The sequence below is a fragment of the Chelonoidis abingdonii genome, chromosome 5 (genome assembly GCF_003597395.2).
Source record: "Chelonoidis abingdonii isolate Lonesome George chromosome 5, CheloAbing_2.0, whole genome shotgun sequence".
Lineage (NCBI taxonomy): Eukaryota > Metazoa > Chordata > Testudines > Testudinidae > Chelonoidis > Chelonoidis abingdonii.
In genome coordinates this window covers 69605161-69629834 of record NC_133773.1, presented here as the reverse complement: position 1 = coordinate 69629834, position 24674 = coordinate 69605161, and the positions used below count along the sequence as shown (strand labels likewise).

Genomic DNA, 24674 nt, shown 5'->3' with positions numbered 1-24674 from the left:
ATGTGATGGAACTAAAAATATCACTTTCAGATTTGTGTTTTCAAATGATTTGCTCACTAGAGCAGCAATAGGATGAATTATTTTACATGTGAAAGAAAAAATTTCATCTTAATGATTTGTGAAAATAACATTTCCTTTTGTGCTACAAAGAATAAATAGGGTTAGTGCAATTAGAGAGTTAACTGAATAGCTAGAATATATAAGAACATTCACCTTTGAGGAAAAAACACTTTCCTTCTTCAAGAAAAATAAAGCCATGCAAATCTTCAGTGTCCATTTTAAAATCTGAAAAACTTGCAGAAAGGTACACTGTAAATATACCAATGGGTTTTCAGAACCAGGGGCTAGCTGGATAAAAGAATCTTCAGGTAACCTTACCCTCATTCACCAACTGGAGCCGAGTTTCATGAGGCAGAGGAATTGGCTAGAGAAAGCTTTTCTAGTCATCCTCCACTGCCATTTTTAGATCTCTGAATCTACCCTGTGGGGTAACCTGCTCATTTTTACTTCTAATTTAAAATGCTGATCCCAGGGTCTAGGCTTTTGTGTTTGTTGTGCAAGCCCTGCTTCTTGTCTTTTAACTAGCTGTCAGATAATGAAAGGCCATTTTGTTAGGTCTGCCTGCATGCTCAGGAGCTCATCTCCAGAGGTGGTTCTAGAGACAGGGTGTGGTGGTTTTGAGAGAGAAGTAGTCCCCAAAATCACAATGGTTTCTCAGAGTGTACAATATGACATTACACATCCTCAACTCAAGGGCACAGACCTCACTATGAAGGATGACACAGCAGTAGCCCAACGCACACAAGAACTTTTAGTGTGTATCAGCAGGATCCAGACAGATAGCTGGCATGCAGCAAGCTGGAGTATTATAGATTTACACGCCCGTTTGCTGCGCAGAAAGTGCTTCTGTAGACATGCCTTCAATCCCTAAGCACAGTTGGGTGTTGGGCAGAGAGAAAAAGTGTACAGAAAGAATCTTAGGAACCTGGAAACAAGTCTTTTGAGAGGTATTTCTAAGAAGTCCCTTTACTGAGAACCTTGTACGTGGTCAGCTAAATTTATAGACAGTCAGCATACTTTCACCCTCAAAAAAAAAAAAAAAAAAAAAAAAGTGAGGTGAGGGTGGGAGGACAAAGCAGTTGGAAGCATTTCTTCTTGAGTACAATAGTTACGCTATGGCTTTATATGCCCCTGCCATTTATAGCATCAGAGAATCTTCCAAATATTTAAAAATAGAAATCAAGCTGTTTGTTTCCCCCTGCCTGGCCTGTAGATTAGCTTACAAGGGTTTAGATTTTCTTTTTTCCTACACAAACAAAACAAAGAGGAAAAATCTATGTCAAAGACTTTTGTATTTAATTCTTACGAGGCTAGTTCCATTGTTCTCTTCACTTGTGGGAGAGCATTGGGGTAGCATATCTAAATATTTAGATTGATATAATCACCACGATTGAAAAAAAAAATTGGTTCTGTATGCTGTATAAGGTATAGTAGAACCTCAGAGTTACAAATATGTTGGGAATGGAGGTTATTTGTAATTCTGAAATGTTAGTAACAGAACAAAACTGCATGGTTGTTCACTCAAAAGTTTATAACCGAAAATTGACTTAAAAAAAGAAAGGGAAAGTTTCAGAGCTGTATTTAGTAGTTTACGTTTAACACAGTACTCTTCTGTATTTGCTTTTTCTGTCTTTGCTGCTGCCTGATTGTGTACTTCCAGTTCCAAATGAGGTGTGTGGCTGACTGGTCAGTTCATAACTCTAGCGTTCTGAATTCAGAGGTTCTATTGTAGACCTAACCATGTTCTCTCCCTGAACCAAGCTGCAGCCTTAGTTTGCCAAAGCTGTTGCCTTGCTTGGGAAAAAGTTAGATCCATATACACTACAAGATAAGTGTGTTTTAACTATGTTGGGGGACAATAATATTGTCCAAGTCCCCCAGTTATTATAGTGTAGATAGTTCCTCAGATGTATTGTACAATTGTTACCCTACACTGCTTGAGTCAATTAATTTTAGAATTAACTCTGCTCATATATTTTAAAAGTGAATGGCAATCTAGGGCAATTCCTTATTTGCTTTACATTAAAAATATGGAAGATACACAATGACATACACACTATGTCAAATCAACACATTTATTGTATTTTGTAATCCACAAGTGCAAATCTAGCAACAAGTCAGTTTAGCAAATTACAACACACCAAAGGAAATGTAATGTAAATACTAAGAACACTGACAAAGTAACTTAAAGAGCAGCAAAAAAGGCTTCTCAAGTAAAAACAAAACCACCCTTTTCTAACCCTAGCTAAAATGTACACCACCCACATGAGGAATGTTTCCAAACTTATAGCCCGCTCTTCTGGAATTAATAGTTTGCATTATTCAGTGTGTAAATGGCTGCTCCATGCTCAACTGATGGTATTTTGGCTTCTAAAGCAAATTCTGCCCATTTGCTCAAGTTTTAACTGTAGTGCCAGTACCACAGTTTTAATGGAGTTGCTGTATTTATATTACAAATTTAAGATATATATTTAAAAAAAATGAAGTCCAATTTCAGTGTTTATAATTATAATGTACATAATTCTACCTGAATCCAAATGGGGTAGCATTATAGATACTTAAAAAATTTTAATAAAATTCTTGCAACAGATGACAAAAACTTTCAAGTCACCTATGTAATTTTTAAATTAAAATTAATCTTTAAGTACGGTATATATACTTTCGAGTTGTGTATAAAATAGAAAAGCATTCCCATTAAGTAGATAATTACATTGCAGTAAGAATTTCCCCTACCACTTAGTAGCCAAGGGACAAGGTATATGCTTAACTTTTGCTTTTAAGAAAAGCAAAATATTGCTTTAATTTGTGATCGGGTGTTAGTTACCAGTTTGAGCCCAAAAGAAAGATGGAAGCAGTTTGTCTGTAGGAGGTTAAATGGGATATTTACTTGGACTTCTTTTCTGTTAACAGTTCTTGATTCTTCTCTTTCTCTTGGTATGAAATATATTGATAGTCTGTACCAAAGATTCTATCCCACCATGTGAAGGTTGAAGCATAGTTGCCAATGAAGTTCATGTGATGGAAATCATGAAAACGAGCCCCGGCATAGAAGGGCACTAGATGCAGGGGGTTCAGAGGAATATCATAGCCACTAGAAAGAACAAAAAAAAATAAAATACTGAACTATAAAGTTTTTAGCATTTTGTTTAGAAACAAACAAAACAAACAAACAAACAAACAAACAAACAAACGCCAGGAACCACTGATTACTTCTTGGTTTTCAGTAGGTTGCTAAAATTAAAATAATCAACTACAGTTAAAACTCTGAAGTAGTTGCATGAAGAAATTTATTCCACTGTAATACAGAGAGAAACCCATCTGTTACGGCCATAGCACTAAAACTAGAGATTGTAGACCTATGAACCTGGAATACTTAAGATGCTGTATTGTCGGATGCCATTATCAATCTACTCCATTTCCAAATCAATGCTTAATTCCAAAAAGGCAGGCTGAAAAATGAAAGCAAAAATACCCCAAACATCAGTACAGTGATAAATATAGAAGAAAGTCTTGTGTGGCATCTAAGCCAGAATGTACAGTACCAGATTGAGAAACACTAAATGTAGCTAAAAACCTCAACATTTAAGTAGTACTACAGAAAGGGAAATGACATTAAAGGATTTAACATGTTCATATTTTGTTGGTACTAGAAAGCATCTTACACCACCTAGTGGCAAGATAGTGTTTAGATTTCATTTTTCTATAATATTCCTGTCATCCCACCCGTTAGTGTGACCACTTTGGGAAAAATATCCACTGACAGTTGTGGTTTCTATCTGCTGTTCACATTGAAATGCACTACTTCAATTTAGTTTTAGCCGTTTTTATTTTATTTTATTTACGCTGCTGTAGTGTTGCATTCTTCAGTTCATAAGGCTTCAACAACAGCTTCCTCAAATGGAAGTAAAATCACAGAAAATATTAAAATTGATATGAAGAAGCTATTTGACCACCTGAAGAATGAGTCACTATTCTAACCTATAATATTTTATAACTTTCTTGATCTTTTAGTTTCTTTCCTATAAGTATGTTATAACTACAGTGAGATTAGGTTAATTAAAAACAAGTAAAGATTGCCCTCCAAGTCCCACAGAAGACTTAGAAAAATGTAGACTGTCATTATTGACCATCACCTACATGCAATTTTTCTTGGGAGCTGAACTGGGGCCCCTTAGGTTAAGAAAGCATTGGTTCTCCAAGACAAGCCTTCCTGCACAGGCAAGCCTATTGACAGAGAAGTTTAAGATATACTACCTTGAGGTCCCCCTCCATTTTAGTGAAATAAAACCTCATTTATTCCACGTGTTAGCAAACATTAGGTAATTTGTGTACTAAATATCAGATACTCTCTCTCTCGGGCTCCAAGTTCACCAAAGTGACGTGCAAGAGCTTCACTGGTGTCTGAGATCTACCTTTCTTAAAAACAGATCGCAAAATGTATAATTCTGCCACCAATCTCACAAGCTGTGTTTCTGGTAGATGCTTTATGAAGTTGTTTTAGTGAGTGCCCTATCCTCCCACCCAAGGAGTTTTGCTATTAATATTGCCAAAACAGAACAAGAATTATTATTTTGGAAAGGATAAATTGTCGACTACAATACTGAAATGAAAGAAGCACCACAATCCTCCTCTGGCTGGCCTACACTGTGTGGATTTCTATTCATATTGTGGTAAAGAGCCTCCTAGTATCATATATACTAGCACAAAGATAGGTGGACAAGCGAAGTATGGAAAAATCACTAACATGGAATGAGAGGATTTTACCTGTGTACATCAATGGTTTCCATTAAGCGACATATTACCCAGGCCCACAGAAGAATCACATGGTTACAGAAAACAATAATGCCAATGAAAAAACCAGCTCCAAGGATAAGCGTTTCCAGTGGATGTGCATACTCTGCTTGCATCCCAAATGGAGTCTGGGAGGAAAACAAAACATATACACACAGTAAGCACTTTTCTGTAGTATGCCAACACACTCAAGAGTCAGACCAGTTTAGAATAGAGGTAACTGTAAATAGGATGTTCTTGTGGACAGGACACTCAAGAGACTGGGGTTCAATCCCTGGTTCATCCACTGGGTAGAAGTGATTTGCTCAAAAAGGCACATGATCAAGTGCTTCAGTTTCCTAGGAATGTTCCCCTACCTCAGTGGGAAGGACAAAAACCACTGATGATTTTGAGTCACTTCAGTACTATGTAGTAAATCAAATGATCTCATTAGGGCAATTACAGGAAGTTTTTGTAAAAGCCTTAACATTTTTAAATACCTTCCACAACACAGGAATACATGTGAGTTTATAAAAGTTTGTATCTATTAATAGTGCTTCAGCTTGTAATATTAATAACATTATTCATAATGTATTGCTAGATCAAAACAGTAATTTGACTGCCAACCAGAATCAGTAAAGTAAAATCAAAGCAGTTCTCAAAGGAAGAGTGTGGGATCCCTTTTTGTCCCTTAGAGACTAACAAGGTCTAAAGTAAGGAAGTGAAACAGCAATTAGGTAATCTTACCACAGGTAAGATGGTAAGGGCCTAAGAATATTTAATGGATCATATACATCACGTATTAGATAGTAGCATATAAGCCAGAGGCAGGCAAACCTTTTGGCCTGAGGCCGCATCGGGTTTCAGAAGTTGTATGGAGGGCCAGTTAGGGGAGGGAAGCGTGGGCCAGCCCCCACACCCATCCTGTTCCCTGACAGCTCCTGCTCCTCCTCCCCCCAGTCCCCTGACCCCTGCCACCCCATCCAATCCCTCCTCTCATTCCTGAGCCCCCCCACTCTCCCACCCCAGACTCCTGGTCCATCCAACCACACCTTCTCCCTGTTCCCTGACTGCCCCCGGAACCCCTACCCATGACTGCCCCATTCAACCCCCCTGTTCTCTGCCCTCTGACTACCCCAACCCCTATCCACAGCCCCACCCTTGACCAGCCCCCCCAAACTGCCCTGCCCTCTATCCAACCCCCCTGCTCCCTGCCCCCTTATCGCACTGTCTGGAGCACCAGTGGCTAGCGGTGCTACAGCCACGCTGCCTGCCTGGAGCCAACCACATCATTGCCACTGCACAGCACAGAGCAGTGCGTCAGGCCGGGCTCTGCAGCTGCACTGCCCAGTTGCCCAGAGCATTGCACTGGCAGCGGAGTGAGCTGAGGCTGTGGGGGAGGGGTAACAGCCGGGGAGAGGCGGGGGTTAGCCTCCCAGGCCAGGATCTCAGGGGCCAGACAGGAGGGTCCCATGGGCCATAGTTTGCCCACCTCTGATATAAGCAGAAGAATTGCTGGCCTAGTGCAGTTAATAAGACCTTTGAAGAACCTTTTCAGAAATAAGAAGTGCAGACAGAGCCTTTCTGGCTTGCTAGATATCCTGTTCAGTTTTTGGACTGTCCCATGTTTGGGTACAGTAGACCTGCCAGATACACCTCTACCCCGATAGAACATGAATTCGGATATAACGCGGTAAAGCAGCGGGGAGCCTGGGCCCTTTAAAGCGCCACCTGAGCCCTGCTCCTTTACCACATTATATCAGAATTCGTGTGGAGCCCTGGGCCCTTTAAAGCGCCACTTGAGCCCGGCTACTGGAGCCCCAGGGTTCTGGCTGCCAGAGCCCCGGCGGGGATTTGAAGGGCCCAGGGTTCCACACAGCAGCTGGAGCACTAGGCCCTTTAAATCAACACCTGAGCCTGGCTGCCAGAGCCCTGGCGGGGATTTGAAAGGCCAGAGGCTCCAGCTGCTGCAGGGAGCACCAGACACTTTAAATCCCCACCCAAACCCCAGCGATGATTTAAAGGGCCATGGCTCCCTGCAGTGGCTGGAGCACTGGGCCCTTTAAATCACCGGAGGGGAAGCCAGTCCAGTCCAGCACAGAGTACCAGCTCTTGCCAGGACCGCGTTATATCAGGGTAGAGGTGTATAATAAAGATAAAAAAGGAAAGTCCCCAAAGTCACTCTCAAATAATAAGATTAATAGCTTTGTTATTGCTAATAAGTAGATAAATGTTATATAATCTAGTGCGTAATGCAGAATTTCATATTTGGTCATAATTATATAACAGATCAGAATAGCATGCTCATAAAAGTAGGATGCCATTCTGGGTACACAAAAATGCACTGAGACTTAAGCATTTGCCTTGTTTTTGTACAGCCTTGCATTTGTGTACATGCAGTCAATTCATGGGCCTATCATCCCTATCTGATCACTGTCTGTGGCATACTGTACCAATGCTGAAATAAACCTGTTCCTTGGATTTAAACCTGGAGTTCACAAGTGGCTACTGTCTGCTACACCAAGCAGTGGTTGTCTGTTTGCTAGGTTCATAAGGTAAACTGTGGATCTGGTTGGTAGTCCTGAAACATCCTTACAAAATGAGAATTATAAATGAAAATATACTAATTGACCACATCTAAGTTCAGGAAATGCAACACTAAAAACAGTTTTAAAAGAAGAACACTGTCAACTTGAATTTTTTAAGACTACTTTTGGAATTTTTTTTTTTTTTTTTAATCCTTAAGAGCATATAGGGTTTTTTGCTGCCCTACTACGGTTTATTACAAGGGTCTTTATAGAACTGTACAAGGCAAACAATTAAAGTGACTATATTTAGAATGTTAATTGCCCAAACCAACGCTGCAGATACAAAAACTTTCAGTTCAGATTTCTATAATAATCTTAGAGTACAATAAAGATTTTGGTATAGTAATTATAAAGCAGGGGTAGGCAATCTATGGCACGGGTGCTGAAGGCGGCACGTGAGCTGATTTTCAGTAGCACTCACACTGCCCAGGTCCTGGCCACTGGTCCGGGGGCCTCTGCATTTTAATTTAATTTTAAATGAAGCGTCGTAAACATTTTAAAAACCTTATTTACTTTACATACAACAATAGTTTAGTTATATATTATAGACTTATAGAAAGAGACCCTCTAAAAACATTAAAATGTATTACTGGCATGCAAAACATTAAATTAGAGAGAATAAATGAAGACTCGGCACACCACTTCTGAAAGGTTGCCGACCCCTGTATTAAAGTTTACTATAATCTTAGTGAAATTTATAGCAGGTTAAAAATCTTCTAACAAATGTGATTGTCAAACTGACAGTGGGCCATTAAATACAACAAATGAATAATCAAGTAGACAGTCACCATCCTGACAGTCAGATGATATAAGGTAGGTATCAGAATGCGGCTGCCATTTGAGTGAAAGGGAGAGAAGAGAGAGTTGTTACATGACACGTTCCATTATATCTATGATATTTGGGCTATTTTAAACAGTTATGGAAACCACCTAGCAGTGGTTTACCCCAGTACTTTTAACTGTGCTTAACTGATATAAGAAAAAACTAGCTAGGTGTAAAAATATTTTGTAAGATTGGCTGTTCTCCCAGTTTCCAAATGGATGCAAGATCTATTTAAATATGCTTTAGTAATACAGCTTTTAATATAACCAGGACGCTTACAACAAACACATAAGGTTGAAATCATTAAAGTAGTACGTACTATGAACTCATGGTGAACTTTATGGATGTACTTGTATATTCTCTTGTGATGCAAGAGTCTATGTAGGAAATAGTGCCAGGCATCCTCAATCACTGCACATCCAAAACACTGGGCAAGTAGCACGTACCTTGTAAAAAATATATATTTATATTTTGTTAGCTATAGCAAAATTAAAATATATGGAAAAAAAACACCACAGTATTTTCTTTGCTAACAGGCCAAATCCTGAAACTTTTATTAAGGAACACATCATTCTTTCACCAGGATGTATGTAGAAGGAGAGGCTCTGCAAACTTCGGATGTACATTTAACTTTAAGTACAGTTTTAACAACCAGATAACAGCATATGCATGTGCTCACACTGCACACGAATAGCTCTTTTATTGATCTACTACTAACAAATACCACTGAATATAGTACTTAAAATTGTACATATATTTCTTCACTAACAAAACATATGTAAAATTAAAGCAGCATTAGCACTAGAAAGGAGATAATTTAGTACCCTGCAAGAAATTGCATTATATTATATATATATATAATAAAAATAAAGAAAGTTACTGTATGTAATATTTCTCTTGACGCTAAAACTAGGACAAGAGGCACTTAAAAAACATAAGGGCTGCTATTTAAAAATGTATTGGTTTATGGACAGAAGGATATGCACATGATACAGTCTCTTTCTTAAGGTACATAATGCAGTATGTGGGTAGCGCTTCATCATGTTATTTCTGGAAATGAGCCAGATGGCTCAAAAAACATTAGATACTTGCATATACAAGGGTGCTCACGAGCCCACAGATGGTGTCTTAACTTCCAGCCACACTGTATCCCTTTTTGGATTTAGTTTTTCAAATCCCATCCCTCCAGGATTTGAACAACGTTGCAGGCATTCGGCACAATATCAAATATAGAACCCCAGCCTGGTCCCATTATTGCAACGGGATAAACTTCAGGGAGAACAGGACTGGGTCTATGAACTACACATTCATTCAGTACAATCACATGACTGTGCAGCACATCAAGTTCCCTAGCAGCTGGGAACATTTCACAGGTACTGTCATCTGTTCTTCTAACAGACAGTTGGAACAGAAGTACAAACAACATTTTAACAGTTTCTACCTACCATCTTGGCATCCTTTCCCAGTCATAAGGGATACTGAAGTACTCTGTGAAATAGTAGGTACCACATATGAGAGGAAGCTGAATACAGAAGTGATTGAAGAGAAGCGTTTTTAAACACTTCCACTGCTTCTCCCATGTTTCTGGTTTATCCTAGGAAAAAGAAGTTTCCAATCATCAATCCTACTATGCAATATCATTGCAGAAATTCAGAAGATTTGACTTCACGCTACAAAAGAGAAAAAGCATTCACTGAATTTTCTACTTTGCCAAACTATGCTTTAGTATTACAGACATGCAGTGCTGTAATGAACTAGCTAGTCTTTAGGTCAACCACTGGTCTCTACTGGATAAACCTATTCAACTGTGTTTGATACATACTATACTGATAAAAGCTGATAAATATTTTCCTTTGCTCAGTAGTAGGGGTCTGTGCTTTTGGAGAAATTTCTGACCACTGAGTTGTTCTAAGTAGTCTGTGTGTGCGTAACAGTGACAACTGTAAAATCTTAGGTGGTCACAAAACATACAATCATATTTTTAGGCATTAGAGGTACATATGCAGCAAGTTAGGATAAAGTGAATCCTTACGTGATTTTCACTCTTTTAGTGGGTTTAAGTCAACTCATCAAATTAGAAAGAAAGAGGAGCAAATGAACAGACTGATGTGTTAATTATGTGACCTGGAAAAAGTATAAACAAGAAGCAAAAGCCTGAAAGAAAGTGGGGGGTTTCCTATAATTCTTTTTACCTTTCTAAAAGAAAAAACAAACAAATCAGGTCTTGTCTACCCCGGAAGATTATGGGCCACTGGAGAGCTAGCAGGATGACATCATAGCATCAATCAAGCGAAAACTGACTGAGATGAACAGCTGACTTCAGTCAATCTATTTGTTTTTGTTGACATCTATCACTACATTAACTTGGGGACAGGGAGAGAAAAATCACCTAAAATTTAGCATCCCACCAATTCAAGGATTGTGAAAATTCCTAACCACATAAAAGAAATCCCTGGTTTTGCTGGAGAATGGGTGTGGGTATGGAGGTAAAGGCAAACCCAATAATTTTCATATTTCTTTAAAAGAGCATGAAACCATTCTCTGCTTCTTACATATGTCAGTAAACTGTTTGTAGGGGGTCAAGGGATACACGTGTTACCTCAGTTTCCCTAGAAACCAACCCAGGGTTACATTTATATTGTTTTATTAAATGCCACTATTGGATCAAATAGAAAAAGGATGGAGCTTATTCATGCACGCATACATTCATTGCATTCAGACCCTCATGCACCCACATACTCTCACAGGCGGAGAGTTACCGGAGACAGCAGAGGAAGCAGAGCATAGATCTGGTGTGTCTGCCTGCGGCCATGGATCTGACATGGCCAGCAGGTCACGTAAACAGCGGGCTCGTGTGCATGCCTTTTTCCTTTTTTGGAACTGGGCAGCTCCTGTCACGTACACTGAGTTTCCCTTCTGTGTCCGTCACTGAGAAGCATGTCCAGGCCTTATTCCTTTCATGCATACCAAGTTCTTCTTTTCTTTACAGCACCCCATGATTGCCTTCTCAGGGCAGATTACATCAGACACACCTGGCTCCGGGCTCTTTTCTCCTTGCAGTTCCTCTCTGCCCAGTTCCACATACACTCCCTTGTTCACACTCTCTCTGATTGCGTGATGGAATATTGCAAAGCTTGAAGGTTTATACAAGTGGTAACTGAAAAGGTTACATAGCTTGCAAAAAAGTTACAAAACTTAAAAGGCTATGCTAACAATAACTAAAGTTACAAAGTTTGCCAAAAGGTTACAGAACTTAATGATCATACTAGCAATGACTGAAAAGTTACAAATCTTACAATCACATTCATCGGGATTGAGCGGAGGCTTTACATAACAAAAGGCAGATTGGGTAAGAGCAGAGGCAGGGCAGTTCAGAGTGATGAGCGGTCGCTGTATTTCTGAGGGTGGAATTTGGGTACATTATATCTCAAGTTGTAGTTATTTTCTTTTTAATACAAATTACTTTGTGTTGTATTGTTTTTTTCTGTCCTTTAACCTTTAAAAGCAGGTCACATTGGATACCATAACTAAAATTAACTAAAGCAACCTTCTTTTACAGTGGTTTGGCCCATAGGTGCCAACTCCGTGGGTGCTCCAGGGCTAGAGAACCCATAGGGAAAAATTGGTGGGCTACCCCTCTCCCCAGCTCACCTCACCTCCACCTCCTCCCAAGTGCGCCGCCATGTCCTGCTTCTCCCTCCTCCCTGCCAGCGCTTATGCCGCAAAACAGCTGTTTCGCCTGGCAAGCCTGGGAGGGAGAGGGAACACAGCACTCAGGGGAGGAGGCAGGGCCTGAATTTGGGGAGAGGTCCAATAGGAGCAGGGAGGGGCGGAGTCAGGGCGGGGGGGGCAAACACCCACCAGAGGGAAAAAAGAGTTGGTGCCTGTGGTTTGGTCACAAATTGATCCAATTCATTTTTTTTTTTTTAACATGTAACTTCCAAGTTCTCCTAAACAGCTTTTCTATAAAGTGATAATAAAATAAGTGTTCATTAGCAGTTGTTCGCATTGCAGTCATACCAAACTCATGGATGACTTTACCACTTGCAAGCCTCATTCAGATTAAAATCTATATCATGCCAACATATGCACTTCTCCACTTCGTTATACACACCACACACCCCCACCCCCACACTCTCTTAGATGGGTGCAAGGGTACAAAGAAAAGCTGGGGGATTAAAGTCTGTTGCAAGGATGTGTTGGACAGATCATCCCATTTAACAGTCACAGCTATGACATCTATATTTTACTTAATATTTTCCAACCACATTATTTAAACATTTATATATTTAAGTTTCACAAGAATTTTTCAACACTCACTGTTTTAGAACAAGCTTGATTTTAAATCCAGTACTTAATATGAACATGTAAGTCAGGCAAGTAGGGAAAACAATCACCAGGTTGCATTGGATGGGCAGATTACCCATTATTATGGAATGAAATTCACTCAGATGTGGACAGTTTGCTCAATGTTTTCTGTACTACAGAAACATTGCATTGTCCCTTCAAGGGGATGTGGGTGGAGATGTCCCACAGGGAAGGCCAGAGGTGTGGCCCCCATCTTGGCACCAAGCCAACATACGGGAGTACTAGGAACAGAGGAGGGGAAAGGTTCACAGTTGTGATATTTAGACAGAGGCGTGCAAATGGCTCTTTAATATGTCTCCTGCAGTTCTTTGCAGCACATCATATTCAAATTATTAGCCAGGATGCTTTTACTGTTATTAACCAATTAAGTTATCAACTTGCACTAAGTTATTAACTTATTTGCTATAAGACTATACATACACATACTTTACATATAAAAACTAAATATTTCCTCTGTCATACTGTTTAAATCTATATACACTCCAGTACTATAGTAAATGAAACAATTCACAGTACTGTGGCTCTTTTGGGTAATGTTAATAGCTATTTTGGCTCCTGAACCACTGAAGTCTGAGTATCACTGGGCTACAGGATCCAGATTTATGCTTAGCCAAGAGCCCATATCTTCCACACACAGGCATGTAGCCTCCATAACATAGATTGGAATAGAACACTGATTGAAGAGGATGTGCTGCAAAGTTGTCCTTTGCATTCACTTTGAGAGCAATGGATCCCTTCCCCTCCCACAAAGCTGAAGGAGTTCCATCACTAAACCCAATAACCCGTGGCTTCGTACAGGTGGAAATGAGGTGTGTGAGCCTTCTATAAAATAGATGAGCATATCAAGAACAGATATTTCTACATTCTAAGATTCCTGACCACTTGTAAAATACCAAGTTAAAATATCAAAGCAACCAGAAACCTGTGAATTCACAATTCTTTGTCTTACCTGCTGAATTTTATACTTTCGCATGTAAGGTATAAACTGAAATATAAATCCAGGCAGACAGAGCAAAAAGTAGGAAAGTTCATGAACTATGAGTGATCCCCATGTTGCAATCTGGAACTTGGTGTAATTGTCCAGCATATAGTTCCAAGCATTTTTAAATGGTTGCTGCAGTGGATTGTCAGGCAAGAAAGAGTCGATATATTCCACAGCCAGATAAGCTGAATTCAGGATGTCAATACTCTCATTCACTGCCATTGTTCAAATATAACACTTCACACTTCCAGTTTCTCTGCAGAGTTCTAGAAACAGCCTATAAATTTTAAAAGGTAAAACTGAATTTGTTACTGGCAAATTGATGCTATTCAAACAGCCATATACTTAAATTTAAAAAAAGGTTAAATTCAAGGGTTAACAAGTACTCTGTAAAAAACACATTGTACTTTAGAAAAAGCACAAAACTATGATGTAAACAGAATCAACAGGTCCAATGCTACAATTAATCTGAAATCAGCTCAAGTGAGTAGAGGGCTGAAAGATAAACTCAAACAGGGGAGTGCACAAGGGAGGGCAAGCAGAGGCATGGGCTCTCCCCAATAATTGGCAGGGTCACAGAGCTCCTCCACCTCCTCCAAAATGGTCAACATAAGAACAGCCATACTGGGTCAAAACAAAAGGTCCATAGCCCTTTATTCTGTCTTCCAACAGCAGCCAATGCCAGGTGCCCCAGAAGGAATGAACAGAACAGGTAATCATCAACTGATCCATTCCCTGTTGCCCATTCCCAGCTTCTGGCAAACAGAGGCTAGGGATACTATCCCTGCCCATCCTGGCTAATAGCCATTGATAATTCATGGAGGCTAGGTCTATCTCGTTCTTTTTTGAACCCTGTTGTAGTCTTGGCCTTCACAACATCCTCTGGCAAGGAGTTGCACAGGTTGATGGTGCATTGTGTGAAGAAACACTTCCTTTTTGTTGTTTTAAACCTGCTACCTATTCATTTCTATTAGTGACCCCTAGTTCATGTGTTATGAGTAAATAACACTTCCTTATTTATTTTCTCCACTGATACCAATCAACTCTGTGTTTTGGGGGAACCAAGGAGCAGTGTCTGGCCTCTCTGACTCATGAGGGACACCCCTCTCCCTCCCTGCCAGTCTCTGCTTGAACCAAGACCAATCATAGAAAAGCCTTGCAGAGAGCAGTGAAGAGCATTGGGAGACACACCTAGAGACCTCCTGACAAGGGTGACAAGATTAAGAGATCTCAATCTGAATACAGAATGGAGAGCAGACAACTCCCCTAACCTCATCTGCATGAAAGATGGGACAGGGATTAGCATACAGAATGAAGAACAGAGAACCACACTGAACTCTGGGACCAGAAAAGCAGGGAAGTACTGCATCATGGGAATCTCTCTCCAGATGTTAATAAACCTATGCCTGCCCACACCCAGCTGAGCAGTTATCTGACCAATTCTAGTAATGAATCCTTGATTGATATCCAAAATACTGAAGCAGTCTAGTTGCATTGTGAGGCCCCTGGAAATAAACAACCCATAGCCAAGAGTGATCAGCTCCTATTGTCTAGCCTAAAGAAAACCCTTGAGTCATCAGTTTACCCATAACCTAATCTAGTGTTCTTCCTTGAACCACTGTTTCTCTGCAAATACCCCTACCTATGTTCAAGTAAGTGTTCTGATGCTTAGATCCAAACTATGCATCAGTTCCACTGGGACTCCATCTTCCCCTGATGGATTGTGCTGGCGGCTCTGTCTGTCTCCAGCACTCAGGACCCTGAGCTACCACCATCACCTGGGAACCAGTTCAAGCCTCATGGAGTGGGTGAGATCCCCCTCTCTCGGTTTTCCTTTCTAACTTAGGTATTAATCTTTAATAACGTATGTTATGTTGATTTAGCCCTCCTTGTGTAGTTATCACTATTATTCAATAAATAATTTTTATGGTTAAACTGGTTGCTTCTCTCTCTCTCTCTTGCTGAACTTTACTCTTTTGTGTTTTTAGATTCCCTGATTTACTCTGCCACAACGCTTCTTTTACACAAGCAGTACATTGATAGAATTATAGAACCCTTCTCCCCCAGAAGAGTACCCCAAATAAATGATCATACCCCAAAGTAATGGGCAAATCTGGTAACAAATTGGTGGAGATACACAGGCAGCACGTGACCCTAATCACGTGGTAATTGTTGAGTAGTTGCTGTGGAGATGGGAAACTGAGGCACAGACCTGAGTAACCTCTTTCTTTTCCTTTTTCAGACCAAACTCCTTTAGCACTCTCTCTCTCTGAGTATCTGGTAACCTTCTAGTAAGAATCATGCTTAAAATACCTGTAGAACTGTGAAATAAAGAGTTAAGAGTAGTGCCTTAAAAATAAAGGTTTTAGAATGAGCTGTTGGTGGGGATCATTAGTGAAATAAGGAAATAGAGATGGCTGAAAATACCTTTTTGCTGCTCACTTGAGACAGGAGAAAACTAACAGGTTAGAGACATGGGTAATGAAGAAGGGGATATGCCCAGGGAAAGAGGGTGTTTTAAGGGTAAGAATCTCCTGACTGAAGCTAGTCTGAGCTTTGAACAATATTGCACAGCCTTTAAGCCACGTGGTAGTGCAAAGGATGCAGCTGCTGCATGGGCATTATTTTGTACATGCCTGGACATGGTTGAAATGGTAAAGAACAGGCAGGCACTAGAGCTTGAGAAAAAGCAGTTACAACAGCATTTGAGTAAATGTGAGATGGATGCATGTGAATTGAGAGCCAAAAAGCTCAGACTGTACTTAGAGATATTCAAGAGGAGAGAGACATGGCAAGCAGGAATGCAGAACAGTATAGAAAAGAGTTAACACACACAGGAGTTCTGTTAGAAGAACCAAGAGCAGCAAAAGCAGCAGAGAATCCTGTGGCACCTTATAGACTAACAGAGGTTTTGGAGCGTGAGCTTTCGTGGGTGAATACCCACTTCGTCAGACGCAGGTAGTGGAAATTCACTTCTTGGCAGAAGAGAACAGGGCAGCAAAGGCAGCAGCAGATTAGCAGGCGCGTGAGGCAAAAATTAATAAATTGTGTGCCCAACTTAGTGCCCATAAGGGAGTGGTAGTAGCTGTAAGGTTAAGAGAGGCTTGTGATTTGCTCTGTTAACGTGTGTGTGTTCATCCGGTTGAGCTGGACAAACCCAGCCCTAGGACTTAGGTCCTGCAGGATAGCTCCACTGGGAGGGGACTTGCATAAGGGAGTAGAGCTCCATATTAAAACCCACATGACACAAGCAGTACATTGAGAGAATTACAGAAACCCCCACCCCCAGAATAATAACCTGAATAAATGAGCCCCTAAAGTAATGGGCAAACATGGTACCACCACACTTGTCATGATTTTATAGACCTCTAGCATATCCCTACTTAGTTTTCATCTTGGAAAAGAGACAAGTCCCAGTCTTATTAATCTCTCCTCATATGGAAGCCATTCCATTCCCCCATCATTTTTGTTGCCCTTTTCTGAAACTTTTCCAATTCTAATATATCTTTTTTCAGATGGGACGACCACATCTGTATGCAATATTCAAGATGGGGGCATATATGGATTTATACAGAGGCTATATGATATTTGCTTTTTTGACTGCCGCTGCACATTGAGTGGATGTTTTCACAGAACTATCCACAATGACTCCAAGATCTCTTTCTTGAGTGTTAACAACTAATTTAGACCCGATCGTTTTATATGTATAGTTGGGATTATGTTTTCTAATGTACATTACTTTGCATTTATCAACATTGAATTTCATCTGCCATTTTGTTGCCCAGTCACCCAGTTTTGAGAAATACTTTTGTAGCTCTTCACAGTTTGACTGGGATTTAACTATTTTGAGTAGTTTTGTATCATCTACAAATTTTGCCACCTCACAGTTCACCTCTTTTTCAAATTTAAATTGCTATGCATGCCCTTGAATCCAAATGTTTCTAATAACTGGATTGGTGGCAAGCTACTACAGAGAATCTGTACCTAAACATCTATCATCATAAACTCTTCCTTCTTTTAGAAGTGTAACACTGATATCAATCACCATTATACAATTCTGTTCATTCACTGAGCAAGGAAGCTTCTTCTCAAATGTTGAGTAAAGCAGCTCTGATTATTAGTTCAACCTTAAACAATTCCTCTGAGTAAACACACTGGTAAGTAAAATGGCAGTTAGGGAGGCTGAGATAAAAAATGTTCACTACACTAAAAGTAGAACTTTTTGTGGCTAAGTACAGGTATATTTCTTCAGACTATTCAGTAGCGTTGGTCAGCAACTTCCCATCACATTATTATTTTGGGAAAAAACTGGGGGTTTGATTAAATAAGAATTTTCATGGAAAGTACCTGGCCTCCTCAAGAACTTTTGATTTTGTTGGAAAACCTTCCCTTGCCCCATTTTTGGCCAAACTTTGTCAGTAAAAACTTGATATTTTAAACTAAATAAAAAAAATAACAAAAGACTCCATGCAGCATTTGGGTAATGTTTTGGGTAACCACTGCTCAAGTTTAAACATGGCATGTAACGGAAAATTTACTTGCTTAAAACTATTAAATATTTTAACTCCTAAACACAAGGATCTTATGTGTGTTACTGCAAACAGTCTGTATATTCACAGAGCAGAACAAAATGATTCAAACTGCAAGATTACTAACTTATCAGAGGCCAAACAATATATACAATTTAAAATCCAATGGCAAAACAACCCATATGTTAAGTTAGGATGCACTCACTAGACCCCATAGCATACTTTCTTTTCTTTTCTAGTCAAGGAATGGAACAGTTTAGGGCAGATACTCAGACCCCAGCGGTTCAGGAGCCAAATTAACTATCAACATTACCCAAAAGAGCCATAGTAGTGTGAATTCATTGTTTGATTTAGTACTATATATTCCAATGATAGGGGATTTATATACATATGTTACTCTCACAGTAAAAGGACTAACCAAATACTTTATCAACTACAACTGGTTAACAACATGGTAAAAACACCCTGATTGGTTAACAGCTAAAATCACAGTTTTAATATCATGCACTGAAAAGAGCCTTGCAATGGGGTCACAGTATCGCTGGCTTAGGGATTACCTGTAAGGATGCCTTTCCCTCTCTCTTTTTAACTGCATCATGGCTACAGGTCTTGGTTGACTGGCTCGCTGGCTGGCCCTGACACTAGCAGTTTTCACAATCAAATCTGCTCTGACTCTTAGACAAAATTAAAAGCTTGCCAGCAGCATGGCAACACACCCAGCCTCCGAACAGCGCTCAGCCCCGGGCGAGGGGTACCGGACACACTGAGCTCCTCCCGCTGCCAGGAGACAGAAGCAGCGAAGCCCAGCGCCGAGCCCCCAGCACAGGGCAGCGCCCGCGCGCACCCAGCCCCCCACTCACCTGCACAGCGACAGCACCTGCGCCTGCCCCTCACTCACACACCTCAGCCGCGGCACCAGCAGCACTGTCACTCGCTTCTCACTCATCAACAACAACAGCTCGCGACTCTGGTTCCTGAAGTGCGCTCTCCTATTGGTCGCACAACACCCCTGCGCCGCTGTGATTGGCTCTCGGGCGGGAGCCGGTCCCAGTCAGGCGTGGGGCGGATGTTGGGGTCAGAACGGTCCCACCAGATGATGATTGGCAGAAGGGATGGAGTGAGCATAGTGAGATCTCGGAGCGCAGCCAATGAGGAGCGAGGAAGCCCAGGTGACGGCAAAGACGCTATTAGAAGGAGACGGGCTAAGGGTACGCCCCAAGTGGGAAGGAGAGGCGGGGCTGTTACCATGGTTACTTTTTTCCCATAATCGCTCTCCTAGGCGCGTAAGGGGATGGCTAGGCTCGTTAGACCCTTCACGGCGGCTTTGAAGCGCCCGGAATCCGCCTTCATCGTGGGAGAAAATATCATTAGATAGCAGAAGACAGCGGGTTTGGTGCGCGCCTTGTGGCTAGGGCAGGGCCGCGAGAAGGCGGTGAGGGCAGAAAGGAACGGGCCCAGGTCTCTGCCCCACGCGAGCCGAGCGCAGTCCTTCCCGTTGCCCGGGAGCGGGGTCGTGGCGGGAGGACTCGTTCTGGAGCACCCCGGCCGAGGTGATTTTCCCCACGACCCTGCCTCGGACCCATGTGTACGCGGTGTGAGTGCGTGGGGTGGAGTGACTGCTTTCTTACAGGCCAGTGGCTCTCAAACGTCATTGCATCACGGGCCGCTTGTAACCAGCAACATAAGGGGACTGAAGTCTGAGCCTGCCCGAGCCTCCTTCCTCAGTACTGGGGGGGAACAAAGCCTGAGCCTCACTAAGGGGGAAGGGGGGCAAAGGCCAAGAGCTTCAGCCCCAGATAGGGGGCTTGTAACCTGAGTCTTGCTGGCCGGGGCTGAAGCCCTCAGGCTTTTGCCCCAGGAAATCTAAGCCAGTCTTGGTGACCCCTTTAAAAAAAGGTCCTGACCCACAGTTTGGGAACAGCTGTTTATAGGCTGTCCATAGAATATCAGGGTTGGAAGGGACCTCTGGTCAGAGCCATTGTATAAAATACCATTTGGGCTGTGGGTTTAATAAAGGAATGTCTGCTTAAAATTAGTGTCTGGTCTCCCCTATTAATAGGGCCAGGTGATGCCTATAATAATATTTCTTTCAGATAATTCCAACAGGTTCAGTCCCCCATGGAGTAGGCACAGTGTGGTTGTACTTGCTGCTATCCAGGCAAAACCTGGGTCTGCTAGCTGAAGGGGGGAGAGCGATCCCTTCCTTATTCTAGGGCAACGGAGACCACAGAGGAGGGGATTTAGCCTGATATTTTCTTTTTCTGACTCAGCTGGTAGCTTGATATAGGCCTTGCCTGTTTCACACTTCTTACAAGGAAGTTAACACTATTCATGAGGTGTTACCACTTAGATTTTCTGCCTTGGTGGTTACTTCTCATGTCTTAAATCATACTCCTTTGAGAGTTAAGATGTACTTACCTGTAAAACAGGTTAGCTGCCTCTGCTGATTACATTTCAGATTGTTACCATATAGGAAGTAGTATTGTGTGTTATTTATCTTGGCATCTATTTACCAGTTACAAAACTACAAATAAGCACAATATTTAAAATGAGCTTCCCTCTTCCAGTGCTGGGGGTTGGCAACTAACACCTAAACCAATATGGCTATCTACAGAGTCTAAGGTAAATAGTTACAGAGAGAATATTAAGACACAGACACTGAATAGCTCTGGCTAACAACTACAGCTGATGAGACAGAAGTGAGTGGTGATTGGGCCACTCTGACCTCATGCCCTCAATCTGAGGCATGACACTGAGGGTGCATGCCAGGCCCCAAGTAACACTGCTGCCTAAATGTCTCTGTTCAAGTATATGAGGTGCCGGTGTGCCAAGAGTGGAATATGAAAAAAGAGAGACACACAAGCACTTGAAGAACTATGTTCTCTGAGTTGAATAATGCAGTTGAAATTAGAAAGGTCACATCCAGTAGTTCTCTTAAATCAACAACTTAGAGCACCGAGACACAGTAATGACCAAAATATTTATTACGAGCTGACTGGTAGGCTGGTCAACAGAAGAGAAGACCTAAAAAAACAAAGGGGGGAGGAGTGGTTTGATGAGAATCAAAGCAGCAACAACTGATGCAAAAGTTGGATGCACTACCTGTTGGAAGAGTACTTGTTGACTGAATTCAGGAAGGAACTACCTGGAAGATTCTAGATACTGAGATAGTGGCAGTTGATAGCACAGGCTGAGTGGAAAGGTAGGCCTTACACCAGAGTAGGCAAACTTTTTGGCCTGGGGGCCACATCAGGGTTTTGCAACTGTATGAAGGACTGGGTAGGGAAGGCTGTGCCTCCCCAAACAGCCTGACTCCCGCCCCCTATCCACTCCCTCCCACTTCTCACCCCCTGACTGCTCTCCTCAGAACCCTCAACCCATCCAACCCCCCCCCCGCTCCTTGTCCCCTAACCGACCCCTCCTGGGACCCCTGCCCCTATCCAACCTCCCTGCTCCCTGTCCCCTGACTGTGCCCTGACAGCACCCCCCCCAGGACTTCCATTCCCTATCCAATTGCCCTCTGCTCCTCATGCACTTGTCCTTGTTGAACCTCATCAGATTTCTTTTTGCCCAATCCTCTGATTTGTCTAGATCTCTCTGTATGCTATCCCTATCCTGCAGCATATCTACCACTCCTCTCAGTTTAGTTCATCTGTAAACTTGCTGAGGGTGCAGTCCACGCCATCCTTCAAATCATCAGTGAAGACATTGAACAAAACCATCCCCGGGACCGACCGCTGGGGCGTTCTGCTTGGCACCAGCTGCCAACTAGACATGGAGCCATTGTTCACTCCCCGTTGAGCCCAATGATCTAGCCAGCTTTCTATCCACCTTTTAGTCCATTCATCCAGCCCATACTTCTTTAACTTGCTGGCAAGAATAATGTAGGAGACTGTATCAAAAGCTTTGCTAAAGTCAAGGAATAACAACACATCCACTGCTTTTCTCTCATCTACAAAGCTAGTTATCTCGTCATAGAAGGCAATTAGGTTAGTCAGCCATGACTTGCCCTTGCTGAATCCATGCTGACTGTTCCTGATCACTTTCCTCTCCTCTAAGTGCTTCAGAATTGATTCCTTGAGGACCTGCTCCATAATTTTTCCAGAGACTGAGATGAGGCTGACTAGTCCGTAATTCCCCAGATCCTCCTCCTTCCCTTTTTTAAAGATGGGCACTATATTAGCCTATTTCCTGTCATCTGGGACCTCCCTGGATTGCCATGGGTTTTCAAAGATAATGACCAATGGCCCTGCAGTCATCCACCAACTCCTTCAGCACCCTCAGATGCAGCGCATCCGGCCCTGTGGAATTCTGTTCATCTAGCTTTTCTAAGTAGTCCTGAACCACTTCTTTCTCCACAGAGGACTGGTCACCTCCTCCCCATACTGTGTTGCCCAGTGCAGTAATCTGGGAGCTGACCTTGTTCGTGAAAACAGAGGCAAAAAAAGCATTGAGTACATTAGCTTTTTCCACTCTGTCACTAGGTTGCCTCATAGATGCATAGACTTTAAGGTCAGAAGGGACCATTATGATCATCTAGTTTGACCTGCACAATGCAGGCCACACAATCTCACCCATCCACTCCTGTAGCAAACCCTTAGCCTATGTCTTGAGTTATTGAAGTCCTCAAATTGTAGTTTGAAGACCTCAAGCTGCAGAGAATCCTCCAGCAAGTGACCCATGCCCCATACTGCAGAGGAAGGCGAAAGATCTCCAGGGCCTCTGCAAATCTGCCCTGGAGGAAAATTCCTTCCCGCCTACACTTTTACCTTTTGTACTTACAACCGGGAACAGAAGATTAGAAGGCTGGAAAATAGATTCTCATAGTTGAGAAGCAAACAGAAACAGACAAAACCTAAAGACCAAGAAACACCTGACAAGAAACCCTTCTTTGAAAAATCTTAGGTGTTGAAGAAACCCTTCTTATTACTCTTAACATCCCTTGCTAGCTGCAACTCCAAGTGCGATTTGGCCTTCCTGATTTCACTCCTGTATGCCTGAGCCATATTTTTATACTCCTCCCTGATCATTTCTCCAATCATCCACTTCTTGTAAGCTTTTTTTTTTTGTGTGTGTGTTTAAGATCAGCAAAGATTTCAATGTTAAGCCAAGCTGGTTGCCTGCCGTATTTACTATTCTTTCTACACATCAGGATGGTTTGTTCCTGGAACCTCAATAAGGATTCTTTAAAATACAGCCAGCTCTACTGGACTCCTTTGCCCCTCATGTTGTTCTCCCAGGGGATCCTGCCTGTCAGTTCCCGGAGGGAGTCAAAGTCTGCTTTTCTGAAGTCCAAGGTCCATATTCTGTGGCTCTACTTTCTTCCTTGTGTCAAGATCCTGAACTTAACCATCTCATGGTCACTGCCTCCCAGGTTCCCATCCACTTTTTCTTCTCCTACTAATTCTTCATAGTTTGTAAGCAGCAGGTCAAGAAGAGCTGTGCCCCTAGTTGGTTTCTCCAGCACTTGCATCAGGAAATTGTTCCCTACACTTTCCAAAAACTTCCTGGATTGTCTGTGCACTGCTGTATTGCTCTCCCAGCAAATAGGGTGATTGAAGTCTCCCATGAGAACCAGGGCTGTGATCTAGTAACTTCTGTTTCTCTAGGATGAGAAAGCCTCATCCACCTCATCCCCCTGGTCTGGTGGTCTATAGCAGACTCCCATCACAACATCACCCTTTTTTCTCATACTTCTAAACTTAATCCAGAGACTCTCAGGTTTTTCTGCAGTTTCATACCGGAGCTCTGAGCAGTCATACTGCTCTCTTACATACAATGCAACTCCCCCACCTTTTCTGCCCTGCCTGTCCTTCCTGAACTGTTTATATCCATCCATGACAGTACTCCAGTCATATGAGTTATCCCACCAAGTCTCTGTTATTCTACTCACATCATAGATCCAACTCTGGTGGTGGTTTTGTGACATGGATACTTGTTCACTAGGAACTGGATAGAGACCACTTACTAAGGGCTTGTCTACATGAACATTCCGTTCACAGAAAGCTGGTGTGTGACTCTACCCCACACTAGCCTGTCTTGGACTCTGCTGATACGTATTAACAGTTCATTGGTTCACTTTAGTCCTCTTTGAAATGGGACTAGATCAATGTGCGTTACCCAACTGTTAAATCTTGTCTGCAGAGACCACACAAACAGTCCATCGCAGACTAGTGTGGGGTAGATTTGCACCAGGCTTGCTGCAACACAGGTCTGGTCTACACTACAAGTTTATGTCAAATTTAGCAGCTTTAAATTGAATTAACCCTGCACCTGTCCACACAGTGAAGCCATTTACTTTGACATAAAGGGCTTTTAAAATCGATTTCTATACTCCTCCCCGACGAGGGGATTAGTGCTGAAATAGATATTGCCAGTTCGAATTAGGGTTAATGTGGATGCAATTCGACGATACTGGCCTCCGGGAGCTATCTCACAGTGCAGCATTGTAACCACTCTGGACAGCACTTTCAACTCAGATGCACTGGCCAGGTGTACAGGAAAAGCCCCCATGAACTTTTGAATCTCATTTCTTGTTTGGCCAGTCTAGCTCA

The 24674-nt window shown here is 42.0% G+C and overlaps 1 protein-coding gene across 2 annotated transcripts; it reads right to left on the bottom strand.

Moving 5' to 3' along the window:
* Nucleotides 1–2121: 2121 nt before the first annotated feature.
* On the bottom strand, nucleotides 2122–19104 carry MSMO1 (methylsterol monooxygenase 1). 2 transcript variants are annotated; one of them, XM_032785267.2, is made up of 6 exons: nucleotides 18981–19104; nucleotides 13559–13868; nucleotides 9687–9835; nucleotides 8561–8687; nucleotides 4825–4979; nucleotides 2122–3151 (listed from the first exon to the last, which is right to left on the bottom strand). In XM_032785267.2, exons 2-6 carry the CDS (start codon nucleotides 13811–13813, stop codon nucleotides 2944–2946), a joined length of 894 nt encoding a protein of 297 aa, XP_032641158.1. In that variant the 5' UTR covers nucleotides 13814–13868; nucleotides 18981–19104; the 3' UTR covers nucleotides 2122–2943. The 2 variants fall into 2 exon arrangements, with proteins under 2 accessions (XP_032641158.1, XP_074922457.1); XM_075066356.1 differs by lacking the exon at nucleotides 13559–13868 and having other exon boundaries at nucleotides 18981–19102.
* Between the last annotated feature and the right edge of the window lie 5570 nt (nucleotides 19105–24674).

What these genes read in the sequence shown, in the direction of transcription:
- MSMO1 (XM_032785267.2), bottom strand. Translation starts at nt 13,813, where the DNA reads ATGGCAGTGAATGAGAGTATTGACATCCTGAATTCAGCTTATCTGGCT. An exon ending in TGGGAAAGGATGCCAAGATG is followed by an intron (nt 8,688 to 9,686) that starts GTAGGTAGAAAC and finishes ATTTTTTACAAG; the next exon opens with GTACGTGCTACTTGCCCAGT. An exon ending in GAAACCATTGATGTACACAG is followed by an intron (nt 3,152 to 4,824) that starts GTAAAATCCTCT and finishes TGTTCTTTCTAG; the next exon opens with TGGCTATGATATTCCTCTGA.